Source organism: Boleophthalmus pectinirostris, unplaced genomic scaffold (genome assembly GCF_026225935.1).
Source record: "Boleophthalmus pectinirostris isolate CB_2022bp ecotype Guang Dong unplaced genomic scaffold, ASM2622593v1 HiC_scaffold_1, whole genome shotgun sequence".
In the NCBI taxonomy this organism is placed as follows: domain Eukaryota; kingdom Metazoa; phylum Chordata; class Actinopteri; order Gobiiformes; family Gobiidae; genus Boleophthalmus; species Boleophthalmus pectinirostris.
Window position 1 is genome coordinate 1,293,286 of NW_026570970.1, and position 16,012 is coordinate 1,309,297.

At 41.3% G+C, this 16,012-nt stretch overlaps 1 protein-coding gene across 1 annotated transcript in view; it reads left to right on the top strand.

The window, feature by feature from the left end:
- LOC110169116 (mitogen-activated protein kinase kinase kinase kinase 4-like) overlaps nt 1-16,012 on the top strand; it is a 108,850-nt gene that overhangs the window by 14,276 nt on the left and 78,562 nt on the right. Inside the window, 1 exon segment of the mRNA XM_055148798.1 lies at nt 10,096-10,152. Coding sequence (XP_055004773.1) covers nt 10,096-10,152 — 57 coding nt within the window.

Below are 16,012 nucleotides of genomic sequence, written 5' to 3' on the forward strand. Positions count from 1 at the left end.
GACCTGAAAAATTTGTTAAAAGTGTTGAACTGTTTTTCTCTGGACTCGTCTCTTCAGAAGCGTCTGGGCTCAGAGTTCGTGGGAAATAAGTTTCTGAGTTTCAGTTTGAGATTTTTAAAAAAAACCCCAAAAAACAAAAACGAACCCAGTTTGTGACGATGTTTCTGTCGTTTCTGTTAAAAACTTCACAGTGTAGAAACGTTAAAACGAGTAAAAACAGAATTACAAAAATCTAATGTCGTCTCACGTTTTGTCCGAGTTTTTTCGCAGTTGCAGATTTAAACGTCTCTTTTCGGGGTTTTTTTTGTCTCGTCTTTTTTTTTTGTTTTTTTGTCTTGTCATTTTTTTTTTTTTTGTCTTGTCATTTTTTTGTTTTTTGTTTTTTTGTCTTGTCATTTTTTATTTTTTGTTTTTTGTTTTTTTGTCTCCTCGTTTTGTTTTTCTTTTTGTATTTTTTTTGTTCCAAACTGAACTGATGATTCTTCAAAAACGTGGATCCTGTTTTCGTGTCTGACTGTTCGGCCTCGGGGAGCTGACAGGTGCTGTGGCAGGTGCTGTGGCAGGTGCCGTGGTGTTAGTCAGGTCCGCGGGGCCTCCCTTCACCTGCCCGCACCTGCCCGCACCTGCCCGCACCTGACGTGAGAGGAGGAGGAGTCGCCCCGAGCCTGAAGGGCGAGGTCGACTTTCTCACACGTTCACCCAGAAACGACAGAGTTTAAAACAGACGAAGAGGAAGAAGAGGAAGAAGAGGAAGGAAGAGAGGAAAGAGAAGAACAGAGGAAGAGAAGGTGGAACAGAGAAAAAATGGAGCAGAGGAGAAGAGAAATGAGGAACGGGGAGGAGTGAGAAGAGGTAGAGGAAGAACAGAGGAGGAATAGAAGAGGAGGAGTGGTGGAGCAGGGCAGCAGGAGAGAGAGAAGGAACAGGAGGAAGAGGAGAGAAAAGAGGAGCAGAGGAGGAGCAGAGCAGCAGAGAGAGGTGGAGGAGAAGAGAAAAAGAGGAGGAGTGGAGGAGTAAAGGAGGAGAGGAGGAGTGGAGGAGGAGGAGGAGAGGAACAGAGGAGGAGGAGAGAGAAGGAAAGGAGTAGGAGAGAAGAGGAGCAGAGGAGGAGAGAGTGGGGTAGAGGAGGAGTAGAGGAGTAGAGGAGGGGGAGTAGAGGAGGAGAGAGAGAAGGAAAGAAGGAGGAGTGAGAGGTGGAGAAGAGGAGGAAAAGAGGAGGAGTGGTGGAGCAGGGCAGTAGGAGAGAGAGAAGAAACAAAGGAGGAGTGGAGTAGAGGAGGAGCAAAGGAGGAGATGTGGAGCACAGGAGGAGGAGTGGAGGAGGAAGGGAGCAAAGGAGGAACAGAGGAGGAGTAGAGGAGGAGTAGAGGAGGAGGAGGAGTAGAGGAGGAGGAGAGGAGGAGGAGAGGAGGAGGAGAGGAGGAGAGAGGAGGAGAGGAGGAGGAGTAGAGGAAGAGGAGGAGTAGAGGAGGAGAGGAGGAGAGGAAGAGGAGGAGGAGTAGAAGAGGAGTAGAGGAGGAGGAGGAGGAGAGGAGAGAGGAGGAGTAGAGGAGGAGAGGAGAGGAGTAGAGGAGGAGAGGAGGAGGAGTAGAAGAGAGGAGGAGTAGAGGAGGAGGAGAGAGGAGTAGAAGAGGAGTAGAGGAGGAGGAGAGGAGGAGGAGTAGAGGAGGAGGAGTAGAGGAGGAGGAGGAGGAGAGGAGGAGTAGAGGAGGAGGAGAGGAGGAGAGTAGAGGAGAGGAGTAGAGGAGGAGGAGGAGGAGGAGAGTAGAAGAGGAGTAGAGAGGAGAGAGGAGTAGAGGAAGAGGAGGAGTAGAGGAGGAGAGGAGGAGTAGAAGAGGAGTAGAGGAGGAGGAGAGGAGGAGGAGTAGAGGAGGAGAGAGGAGAGGAGTAGAGGAGTAGAGAGGAGGAGAGGAGGAGTAGAGGAGGAGGAGTAGAGGAGGAGGAGGAGAGAGGAGTAGAGGAGGAGTAGAGGAGGAGGAGGAGGAGGAGGAGTAGAGGAGTAGAGGAAGAGGAGGAGGAGTAGAGGAGGAGAGGAGGAGGAGGAGGAGGAGGAGGAGTAGAGGAAGAGGAGGAGAGTTGGTGTTTGTGTTTGACTCTGAGTCGTTTCCTCTCGACTCACTGACCTATAAATCTACTGCTGCTAAAAATAGAACAGATTTACACCAAAGAAGAAGAAGAAGAAGAAGAAGAAAAGGAGGAGGCAGAGAGAGAGAGAAATGTAAACAAGTTCAAGGAGCAGAGTTAAAGAAAAAAAAAGAAGGAAACAGATAAAAAGAGAGAGAGAGAGAGAGAGAGAGAGGGAGGAGTGTGATCTGGTTCAGTTAAACAACACAGAGGAGTTTTATTTTAACTCTTTATTTGAGTTAGTTTAACATTTTGAGAGAGTAAACGACACTGTGGAGTTTGTGGTGCAGTTAAAACTTTTATTTTCTTTAAAACTTTGTAAAAGATGAAATTCTGAACAAATCTGGTTCAAACTCTGACGGGAGTTAAAAGTGTCGAGGAGGAAATTAACACTGAGAGAAGTTGAATTAACTTCAACCAAATCAACTCTGACAAATCACCTCAACTCCAACTCACGTTTAAGAGATAAAATAACACTGGGTTCAAAACAACTTAGTGTATTTTTGTCTTTTTTTTTTAGTCTTTTTTTTGTATTTTTGTCTTTTTTTTGTCTTTTTTTTGTTGTTGTAAATTTGTCTTTTTTTTTGTCTTTTTTTGTGTATTTTTGTCATTTTTTTGTCTTTTTTTGTGTATTTTTGTCTTTTTTTTTGTCTTTTTTTGTGTATTTTTTGTCTTTTTTTTTTTGTCTTTTTTCTGTATATTTTTGACATATTTTTGTCATGTTTTGATCCTTCCAACAGTAAACAGACACAAACAGTTAAATACAAAAAAAAAAACTGCTTAAAAAAATGAGAAAACACAAATAAAACGTGACTGTTCTGGTTTCTGTAAAACAGTTTTTTTTTAAAATTACGTTTCACAATTTCATTCACAGTTTTATTTTTACCAAACTCAGAAAATCGTGGACGTCCCAGTTTTTTATTTTAAAATTCTGGTCACTGAGACTCGAGACAAAAACGATTCTGTTTGACCAACGGTAAAAAAAAAAGAAAAACAGAACCAGAACTAAACCAGGACTAAACCAGGTCTAAACCAGGACTAAACCAGGTCTAAACCAGGAACTAAACCAGGACTAAACCAGGACTAAACCAGGTCTAAACCAGGACTAAAAGACTAAACCAGGTCTAAACCAGGTCTAAACCAGGACTAAACCAGGACTAAACCAGGACTAAACCAGGTCTAAACCAGGTAAACTAAACCAGACTAAACCAGGTCTAAACCAGGACTAAACCAGGACTAAACCAGGTAAACTAAACCAGGACTAAACTAAACCACTAAACCAGGGACTAAACCAGGTCTAAACCAGGACTAAACCAGGACTAAACCAGGTCTAAACCAGGTCTAAACCAGGACTAAACCAGGTCTAAACCAGGTAAACCAGGACTAAACCAGGACTAAACCAGGACTAAACCAGGTCTAAACCAGGACTAAACCAGGTCTAAACCAGGTCTAAACCAGGACTAAACCAGGACTAAACTAAACCAGGTCTAAACCAGGTCTAAACCAGGTAAACCAGGACTAAACCAGGTCTAAACCAGGACTAAACCAGGACTAAACCAGGAAAACCAGTAAACCAGGTAAACTAAACCAGGACTAAACCAGGTCTAAACCAGGGGACTAAACCAGGGTCTATCCTTGAGTTCAGTTCTTTAGTTCTTTTCTCTTTGGTCTCGTCTTTATTCAGACGAGCGTCCGGGAGCAAAACCTCGACAGGCGCCGACTGTCGATGAGCTGCACCTGCCGCTGCCGACAGGACGGGTGAAAGACGCCCCTGTCACCATAAACCAGTGCAGAGTGAACAGATTTTCAAAGTTAAAAACAGAGACTCTCAGTTTGTGGAGGTTTGTAAAAATAAAACTATGAAACGAGTTTGGAATGAAGGAAAATAGTTCTGCACTCGGTTCTAATCTGAGTCTGTGTCGTCACATTTTCTTTGCGTTTTTCTTGTTTGTTTGTTTTTTAAAGCAGATTCTTTGTATTTTACCAAAACAAATGACAGAAAAATATGACAAAAACAAGAGAAAAATGTGACAAAAACACAAAAATATGACCAAAACATGAGAAAAACAACAAAAACACACAAAAAATTACAAAAACATAAGAAATATATGACAAAAACATGAGAAAAGAATGAGTAAAACATGAGAACGTGTGTGAGTGGCACAGCGAGGCTCAAACCTCCAACCCTCTGGTGATGAGGCGCAGAGTTTGACCTGGAACTTATTCTGCACTTGACCCGTTCACGACCAACATGAGTCAGTGTCGTCACATTTTCTTTGTGTTTTGTCGTTTTTTAAACAGATTTTCTGTATTTGATCCAAACAAATGTCAGTTTTTGTCTCTTTACTGTTGCAGGATCAGATTTGTCCAAAATCGAGACACTGGGACATTTCTTGTATAAAACTTGGACAAGTTTTTTGGTTTTGTTGTGGTTTTGTGTAAATCTGTGGGACAGAGACACAGACTCAGGACGGGGACTGTCCCAGAAACAGGGACGTGTGGACAAACTAAAGTGGTGAAATTATCTCTCCGTGTGTTAACATCATTTTACTTGACAAGTTTTCTTAAAATAATCGAGCGCTGGACGAGAACGAAGCGTCTCAGAAAGTGAGGAGAGAATAAATCTGAAAACAAGATGAAGATACATTTGATAGAAGTTTTAAAGTCTTGGGCAGATCAGACAAACCTGCACATTTAACCTGAACAGAAAAGACTTTTTAAACCAGAATCATCTGGATCATTTCAGTTCTGCTGCTGTCGATTTTTCTCATGTTGTGGTTTTGTTTTGTCAGAATTTTCTCATGTTTCAGTAATGTTTCTACTAAACTAAAGGTAAAAAGACATGTTCAAAACTATTGAAAACTGCAGCTTCATGATTACGACTGTGCAAAAACATTGAAATATCAATATTTCATATCATTTATTTTGATGATTCAGTATCGATATCGTGAGCTGCTGTGTTGATTTATCACCAAGAGGATTTTTAGGTTTATTTTACTAAATGATTTTGTCGCTTGTTTAGTGGAAGGAAACTCGTTTCTGCGACACATTTGACATTTTCACTGTTTGGACGATTAAAATGTTTTAAGTGTTTCATATAAACTTTGCACAAGAAGAAGTGATTTAACTAAATCGTATCGAATCGATTTTTAAAATATATCGTATCGAATCAGAAGTTCGGTGTATGGAGGTTCTCCGGTGGAGCAGAACGTTTGGAGTTTTGTTGATGTAAACAGACGAATAAAGAGAAAGAATCTCAAACATGTGAAGGAAACAAACACAAGACCAGAGCTGATCATGACGAGGAACATCAGAACATCAGAACATCAGAACATCAGAACATTAGAACATCAGAACATCAGAACATCAGAACATTAGAACATCAGAACATCACAACATCAGAACATTAGAACAGAACATCATCAGAACATCATCAGAACATCAGAACATCAGAACATCAGAACATCACAAGAACATCAGAACATCAGAACATCAGAACATCAGAACATCAGAACATCACATCAGAACATTAGAACATCACAACATCAGAACATCAGAACATCAGAACATTAGAACATCAGAACATCAGAACATCAGAACATCAGAACATCAGAACATTAGAACATCAGAACATCAGAACATCAGAACATCACATCACAACATCATCAGAACATCAGAACATCAGAACATCAGAACATCAGAACATCAGAACATCAGAACATCAGAACATCAGAACATCACATCAGAACATCAGAACATCACAGAACATCAGAACATCAGAACATTAGAACATCAGAACATCACAACATCAGAACATCAGAACATCAGAACATCACAACATCAGAACATCACAACATCACAACATCAGAACATCAGAACATCAGAACATCAGAACATTAGAACATCAGAACATCACAACATCAGAACATCAGAACATCAGAACATCAGAACATTAGAACATCACAACATCAGAACATTAGAACATCAGAACATCAGAACATCACAACATCAGAACATTAGAACATCAGAACATCACAACATCAGAACATCAGAACATCAGAACATTAGAACATCAGAACATCAGAACATCAGAACATCAGAACATCAGAACATTAGAACATCAGAACATCACAAACATCAGAAACATTAGAACATTAGAACATCAGAACATTACATCACAAAACATCAGAACATCAGAACATCAAACATCACATTCAGAACATCAGAACATTAGAACATCAGAACATTCAGAACATCATCAGAACATCAGAACATCAGAACATTAGAACATCATCAGAACATCAGAACATCAGAACATTTAGAACACATTCAGAACATCAGAACATCAGAACATCAGAACATCAGAACATTAGAACATTAGAACATTCAGAACATTAGAACAGAACATTAGAACATCAGAACATTAGAACATTAGAACATCAGAACATTAGAACAGAACATCAGAACATCATTCAGAACATCAGAACATTAGAACATCAGAACATCAGAACATCAGAACATCAGAACATCACAACATCAGAACATTAGCACATCAGAACATTCAGAACATCACAACATCAGAACATCAGAACATCAGAACATCAGAACATCAGAACATTAGAACATTAGAACATCAGAACATTAGAACATTAGAACATCACAACATCACAACATCAGAACATCAGAACATTAGAACATCAGAACATCAGAACATCACAACATCAGAACATCACAACATCAGAACATTAGAACATCAGAACATCAGAACATCAGAACATTAGAACATTAGAACATCACAACATCAGAACATCAACATCACAACATCAGAACATTAGAACATCACAACATCACAACATCAGAAACATTAGAACATCATGAACATTCAGAAACATGTCAGACATCAGGAACATCAGAACATGAACATCAGGGTCAGACTGGGGTCAGACTCTGGTCAGACTGGTCAGACTCGGTCAGACTCGGGTCAGACTCGGGTCAGACTGGGGTCAGACTCTGGGGTCAGACTCGGGTCAGACTGGTCAGACTCTTCAGACTGGGGTCAGACTCTGGTCAGACTCGGGTCAGACTCGGGTCAGACTGGGGTCAGACTTCAGACTGGGGTCAGACTGGGGTCAGACTGGTCAGACTCGGGTCAGACTCGGGGTCAGACTGGGTCAGACTGGGGTCAGACTGGGTCAGTGGGGTCAGACTGGGGTCAGACTGGGGTCAGACTGGGGTCAGACTCGGGTCAGACTCGGGTCAGACTCGGGTCAGACTCGGGTCAGACTGGGGTCAGACTCGGGTCAGACTCGGGTCAGACTCGAGTCGTGAGCTGCAGGAGTTTGTGTGTTAGTTGCTGGTTGGTCTGAGTCTGTGGTTGATTCTCTGTGGGAGTTTGGCTTTGCTCAAAGTCGCTGAAAAACTCCGGCGTTTGTGCTGAGTCGGCGTTTGTGCTTCTGGCCCCGAGCGAGAGGAAGAAGAAGAAGAAGAGGAGGAGGAGGAGGACTAGAGGATGAGGTCATTCTTCTGTGAGTGGTGAGGTTTTGGTCAGGTTTTGGTGAGGTTTTGGTCAGGTTTTCTCGGCGGTTCTTCTCTCAGGTCAAACTGTTTTGGGGAAAGTTCATTTTCTACTTGAAGTTTCTGCACAAACTCCTTCAAAGTTCAGTTCACAGATTTGAAAATGAACTCGTTTGTTGATGTTTCATGATTGTTTATAGTTAATAGTTCAAGATCTAGTTCATTGTTTCTAGTTCTTTCTTTTTTAAATCCGTTGCTTCGAGCGTTTCTGTTTCTTCTTCTGTTTCTTCTGTTTCTTCTTTTTTCTTCTCGTTGCCAAATCCCCAGAACCACAAACAGTAAATATTAAATCAGTTTAACAATGAAACTGTGTTGGATTTTATCTTCAGATCAAAGTTTGAATCTTTAAAGTCTGCGGGGCTCCTACGGTCTACGACAGGACCGCACCTGTCACGGTCAGGGCCGCTCCTGTCAGAGTGTCAGAGTGGGGTTTCAGTGGAGAGGATTCGATCATTTGTTTTTCAAAATAAAACCAAAAATAAGAAAACGAAAAAACATCAGTTTTCTTTATTATTTGTTTCCAAAACCAAAATGAAAAAACAGATGAGTCATTTTTTCAGTTTTTGATTTTGTGTTTAAATGAAAAATGGAAAAAAAAAAAAAAAAAAAAAAAAGGATAATGGACTGAACCAGGTCTAAACCAGGTCTAAACCAGGTCTAAACCAGGACTAAACCAGGACTAAACCAGGTCTAAACCAGGTCTAAACCAGGTCTAAAACCAGGTCTAAACCAGGTCTAAACCAGGACTAAACCAGGTCTAAACCAGGTTAAACCAGGACTAAACCAGGTCTAAACCAGGTCTAAACCAGGAAACCAGGTCTAAACCAGGACTAAACCAGGTCTAAACAGGTCTAAACCAGGACTAAACCAGGTCTAAACCAGGTCTAAACTAAACCAGGACTAAACCAGGACTAAACCAGGTCTAAACCAGGACTAAACAGGACTAAACAGGTCTAAACCAGGACTAACCAGGTCTAAACCAGGTCTAAACCAGGACTAACTAGGAACTAAACCAGGTCTAAACCAGGACTAAACCAGGTCTAAACCAGGTCTAAACCAGGTCTAAACCAGGTCTAAACCAGGACTAAACCAGGACTAACCAGGTAAACCAGGTCTAAACCAGGTCTAAACCAGGACTAAACAGGACTAAACCAGGACTAAAACCAGGTCTAAACCAGGACTAAACCAGGTAAACCAGGACTAAACCAGGACTAAACCAGGTCTAAACCAGGTCTAAACCAGAACTAAACCAGGACTAAACCAGGTCTAAACCAGGACTAAACCAGGACTAAACCAGGACTAAACCAGGACTAAATCAGAAACCTGTGTCCTTAGACGAGCGCAGTTTAAGTCATGTAAACGGAAAATGTTTATTTATTTTTTTCATTTTGGTTTTGGAGACAAATAATGAAGAAAATTGTTGTTTTTTTCATTTTCTTATTTTTGGTTTTATTTTGAAAAACGATTGTTCAGGGGGTCACTGGGGTCAGGTTTGGTTTGGCTCCGTGTCGTGATCGACTGGACGAGGATTTTCAAGTTGAGATGTTTGAATTTAGAGCCTTTCACCCGCGGGAACCGACGCAAAACAGCAACTACAGCAAAGTAAATCTGAGTGTGAAGTAAATTATACGAATGATTCATGTTTGTCTGTCGTCCGTCATTTGTGCTGGAGATTTTATTAAAAACATTTGAAGCAGAATAAACTTGTGGACGTGTTTAATCTCGTCTCGTCTCAATTCTTTTCTGCTTCTCCGTGTTTAGACTGAAGAAAGTGAACGTCTCCGTCTTGTGGGATTTTAGGACAAAATATCAGTGATTTGGGCAGGAGCAGATTTTTACTTCAATTTCCATCAGAAATTTTAAAAATCTAATATTTTAACTTGAAAAATGTGGAGGAGACAAACACGTGACACAAACACGTGACTCTCAAACCAGATCTCCCATCAGTCCCCGCCCCGAGTCCCCGCCCCCAGTCATCGCTCCGAGTCCCCGCCCCCGAGTCCCCGCCCCGAGTCCCCGAGTCCCCTCCCCGAGTCCCCGCCCCGAGTCCCCGAGTCATCGCTCCGAGTCCCCCGCCCCGAGTCCCCGCCCCGCCCCGAGTCCCGCTCCGAGTCCCCAGTCCCTCCCCGAGTCCCCGCCCCGAGTCCCCGCCCCGAGTCCCCGCCCCGAGTCCCCGCCCCGAGTCCCCGAGTCCCGCTCCGAGTCCCCGCCCCGAGAGTCCCCGCCCCGAGTCCCCGCCCCGAGTCCCCGCCCGAGTCCCCGCCCCGAGTCCTCGCTCCGGGGCTGATGTGATTCAGAAGTTGTCGATACGATACTCACCTCGATGCACTTTTCGATACGATATTTTCTTTTCTGTCTCTTGTGTTTTTTGCTCATGTCTCTTTTTTTTCTCTTCAGGGTCGACATGTTAAGACGGGACAACTGGCCGCCATCAAAGTCATGGACGTCACCGAGGTCAGAAACACACACACACACACACACACACACACACACTATACACACACACACTATACACACTATACACACACACACACACACACACACTATACACACACACACTATACACACTATACACACACACACACACACACACACTATACACACACACACACACACACACACACACATATACACACACACACACACACACTATACACACACACACACACACACACACTATACACACACACACACACACACACACACACACTATACACACACACACACACACACACTATACACACACACACACACACACACTATACACACACACACACACACACACTATACACACACACACACACACACACACACACACACTATACACACACACACACACACACATATACACACACACACACACACACACACACACACTATACACACACACACACACACTATACACACACACACACACACACACTATACACACACACACACACACACACACTATACACACACACACACACACACACACTATACACACACACACACACACACACACACACTATACACACACACACACACACACACACACACACACACTATACACACACACACACACACACACACACACACACTATACACACACACATATACACACACACACACTATACACACACACACACACACACACACTATACACACACACACACACACACACACACACACACACACTATACACACACACACACACACACACTATACACACACACACACACACACTATACACACACACACACACACACTATACACACACACACACACTATACACACACACACTATACACACACACACACACACACACACTATACACACACACACACACACATATACACACACACACACACACACACACACACACACACAACTATACACACACACACACACACACACTATACACACACACACACACACACTATACACACACACTATACACACACACACACACACACACACATATACACACACACACACACACACATATACACACACACACACACACACTATACACACACACACACACACTATATACACACACACACACACACACACACACACACACACACACACACTATACACACACACACACACACACACACACTATACACACACACACACACACACACACTATACACACACACACACACACACACACACTATACACACACACACACACACACACTATACACACACACACACACACACACACACTATACACACACACACACACACACACACATTTCTAAAATTATTTCTTACTCTCACAGTCATGGAAATCCTGGAAAAGTTCTGGAAGTTTGTAAATTCAATGAAAGTTTTGTAAAAATTTTCCACAGCCTCAGGTCGTTTCTCTTCATGAGTTTTGTGGAGTTTTGTTCAAGTCGCTGTCGTCAGATGAGATTAAATGACCTCGTGTTTTTTACACAAAAATAAATCGATCATTTTAGAAATAAACTCACACAAATGAAAAATGTCACACACAAAACACACAAACCAAACACAAACAGTTGTTTAATTTTCTGTTGTTTTGAGGCTGTTTCACATTTTGAGTCATCGACCAAAATAAAACTGTTCAAATCTGAAGAACCAGAATCACACAAACTGAACTTTTACAGCACAAACGTTTGACACAGTTTGTTGTGTAGTTGTTGTGTAGTTGTTGTGTAGTTGTTGTGCAGCAGTGTCAGACAGAAAACACACAAAACACTAAACCGCACCTTAAACCAGGAGTGTGAATGTAGGAAAGAGTTACACTCCAACAGGGTCAAGTTAAACCTGTGAGATTCTTTCAAGTTCAAGACAAAAAAAATGTAAAAAACTCATGTCGGTAACGGAGGGAATGAAATATGCAGCACTTTTTGGTCAATAAATCCAAACAGTGATAACTCTTGGTTCTCACTTCCATATCCTTAACAAACTGGTTTGAATATTTGCTTCATATAGTTTTCTACCATATGGTACAAGATTAGGTTGAAAAACCTCTGACTTTTTGACTCATGAGATTTTTTATTAAGAAAGTTCATGGTAACGGAGGGAAAAGTAACGGAGGGAAAATTGTACAAACAAGTAGAAGGTGCAGGATTTTACATCATTTGTGGCTTTTTTCTTCTGAAAACTTTAATATTACTTCAAAATGAAAGAAACTATTTCTATAAAATATGTCAGTCCTTCCAAGAACATTTTTATCATTTTAAATACTTTTTTTTTTTTTTTTTATCCTGTCCCTTCATCAACAGTTCAAAGATGGAATAACACAAGATATGATGAAATACAAACATTTATTTACATGATTTTTGGGTCTTTGAAATTTGGGAAATAATTTTTGTTCCATGTTTCATTCATGGTCTGTTTAAAACAGATGGAACTTTACAACCAAAAATGGAACAGAAAAAAGGTCAACAGTTTGATAAACTCGAGTACATATGTATCTGTTCAATACACTTTTATATCAGATGAATTCACTTGAAGTTTTGGCCTTGATGTTTACTTCTGTTTGACCTGGTCCACATTGTTCTTCTGCTGTTCGTCCTGCAGCTGTGAGATCTGACACTTTAACCAACCGACACAGAGACGCACAAACCAACAGACCAAACAAAACACAAGAACAGAGTCAATCAAACTCTGATGTGTGTAAAATCCCTCAGTCGTTCAGGTAGAATTTCATAAGAACATTACTGACATTAAAAGAATTCATTTTCCTTAAAGAACAGTTTTTGCAGATGGCATCAGTGTTTGATTCAAAGCGTCGAACTCGGTCAGTAATCGTGTGGAGATGTTTCTGTTGAGAGTGTTGAGTGTTTGAGGGAGTCAGAGCTCGTCGTCCGTGTGACCGAGGGAACGATTCAGTCTTTAAAAGTCTCATTTACATTTAGAAAAAGTCCAGACTGTTTCTTTTGTGTATGTGTGTGTGTGTGTCTGTGTGTGTGTCTGTGTGTGTGTGTCTGTGTGTGTGTGTGTGTGTGTGTGTGTGTGTGTCTGTGTGTGTGTGTGTGTGTGTGTGTGTGTGTGTGTGTGTGTGTGTGTGTGTGTGTGTGTGTGTGTGTGTGTGTGTGTGTGTGTGTGTGTGTGTGTGTGTGTGTGTGTGTGTGTGTGTGTGTGTGTGTGTGTGTGTGTGTGTGTGTGTGTGTGTGTGTGTGTGTGTGTGTGTGTGTCTGTGTGTGTGTCTGTGTGTGTGTGTGTGTGTGTGTGTGTGTGTGTGTGTGTGTGTGTGTGTGTGTGTGTGTGTGTGTGTGTGTGTGTGTGTGTGTGTGTGTGTGTGTGTGTGTGTGTGTGTGTGTGTGTGTGTGTGTGTGTGTGTGTGTGTGTGTGTGTGTGTGTGTGTGTGTGTGTGTGTGTGTGTCTGTGTGTGTGTGTGTGTGTGTGTGTGTGTGTGTGTGTGTGTGTGTGTGTGTGTGTGTGTGTGTGTGTGTGTGTGTGTGTGTGTGTGTGTGTGTGTGTGTGTGTGTGTGTGTGTGTGTGTGTGTGTGTGTGTGTGTGTGTGTGTGTGTGTGTGTGTGTGTGTGTGTGTGTGTGTGTGTCTGTGTGTGTGTGTGTGTGTGTGTGTGTGTGTGTGTGTGTGTGTGTGTGTGTGTGTGTGTGTGTGTGTGTGTGTGTGTGTGTGTGTGTGTGCTGTAGTGTGTGTGTGTGTGTGTGTGTATGTGTGTGTGTGTGTGTGTGTGTGTGTGTGTCTGTGTGTGTGTCTGTGTGTGTGTGTGTGTGTGTATGTGTGTGTGTGTGTGTGTGTGTGTGTGTGTGTGTGTGTGGTGTCAGAGCCGGAGCACGAGTTCCAGCGGTCGGACTGTGACATGTGACGACGTCTGACCCACATCCACAGCACAGACTCACCGCTGCCCCCTCAGGACACCACAGGAACTGCACCACACACTGAAACTCTCTGTTTCTCAAAAAAAAAAACTGTGGAAATGGATTTAAGTCCAGAATCCTGAAGCACTGAAATATTCTGTGTCCAGGTCAGAAAACTGTGTCCTGATACTTTGACATAAAGATGGACTCGTGTTTCTTTCATAAACACAGTTTTATTACTGATATTTATTCAACGACTCAAATTAAGAAGAAAAATAATTCAAACATCTTTTTTTAGAGTTAAAAAATTCAAAGTGAGAAATTCAACAGCGTTTAAAATTCACACAAAAACAATAAATAGTTAAATTAAAATAACTTAAATTAAAAACATTAGACTTTTATTTGAGTCGATTCAACTTGACAAATAAAATGATCCAACAAATGGAATAAAAGTGTTTTTCTTAATTTAATATAATAATAATTTTCTTTATTTGATTTTGTTTCTTATTTTAAGTGCAAATTTTTTTTTAAAGTTTTTTTTAGTTTTTTTCTTATTTTAAAAAGGTGTTTTTTTCTTATTTTAAGTGCAGAAAGTAGTTTAAATATACATACATACATATATATATATATATATATATATATATATATATATATATATATATATATGTATATATATATAATTTTAAGTGTAAAAAGTTGTTGTGTTTCTTATTTTGTGCACTCAGATGTATTTTCATATTTTCAGTACAAAAGCAGATTATTTTACTCAAGTGAAATTGACTCAAATCCTGATCAAACTTAAAAAGTCATTTGAACTTAACTAGATTTTGGTTTTTGTGTTTGTGTAAAATTTAATGGGACAAAATTTCTTCCGTACAAGTGCAAATATCATCCAAACAATTTATCAAACCAAACCAAAGCACAGAGCTCTGTCCTCTGTCTCTGTCGGTTTGAGCTCCCTTCATGCTCTGTGCTCCCGGTCTGTGCTGATGTGGTCAGGAGTAGAGACGGGCATTCGATGAAATTTTCTTAATCGATCGTCGGAAGAATTATCGATATAATCGATTATCGATTAATCACTAATGTTTTTATATTAAAATGATCATCATTATTATTACTATCTGCATTAATCTGCATCAATAAATTCAACTTTACGACATATAAACATAACGACTCTAGATCCACATCAGCTGTTTGACATTATAATGTGTTTAATTCAGTTTTGTTCAAATCTCACACAAACAAAACTTAAAACCACATCACTAATTTACATAAACTAAGTGAAGATAAAACTCCAGCTCTTGTGTCGCTGATGTGGTTCAACTTGTGTTGGATTAAAAGACATGACTCAGGTGAATACAGGTCAGTGTGACCAGATTTGTGTTTGTCAAAACCAGGACAGCGTACGGGGGGAGGGGGGCGGGGCCTCGTCATCCACATTGAGCGACTCTCACCTGGAAAAACTTTTTCCCACTGGACACAGAAACATATGTGCTGCTTTATCCACTGTGCACATGGACTCACACTTGTCCCAACGCAACGGAAAGTGTGGAATTTCTTCTACAAATCCTGGTTAAATCCACATTTGTGCTTCGGTTCGTTACAGACTGACCCACTGTTTGTGTCTCGCTCCTTCTGATGCAGAGACACATGTACACACCTGTTTGGTCACGACACACAAACATACATTCAGTTTGTCCATTAAAATTTACGTAATCGATGAAACTCTTAATGATCAATTATCGATTAATCGATTAATCCTGCCCATCCCTAGTCAGGAGCGCCCCTGTCGCCACCGCGGACCAGAAACTCGAAAGAGACAAAATACAAGACACGAGACAGGAGACAGGGAAAAGGTTAAAGACAAAAAAGCAAAGACTTTGACGTGAAGGGATGTTGATGTTGAGAGTCGGACGTTCACGAGGAGCAGAGGCTCCGCCCACACACTCACACTCGTCTGTGTCCGCAGCTGGACTCTGACTCTGGCTCTTTTGTTTGGCTCATGTGGCTCTTGCTGCTGCTCTGAGCC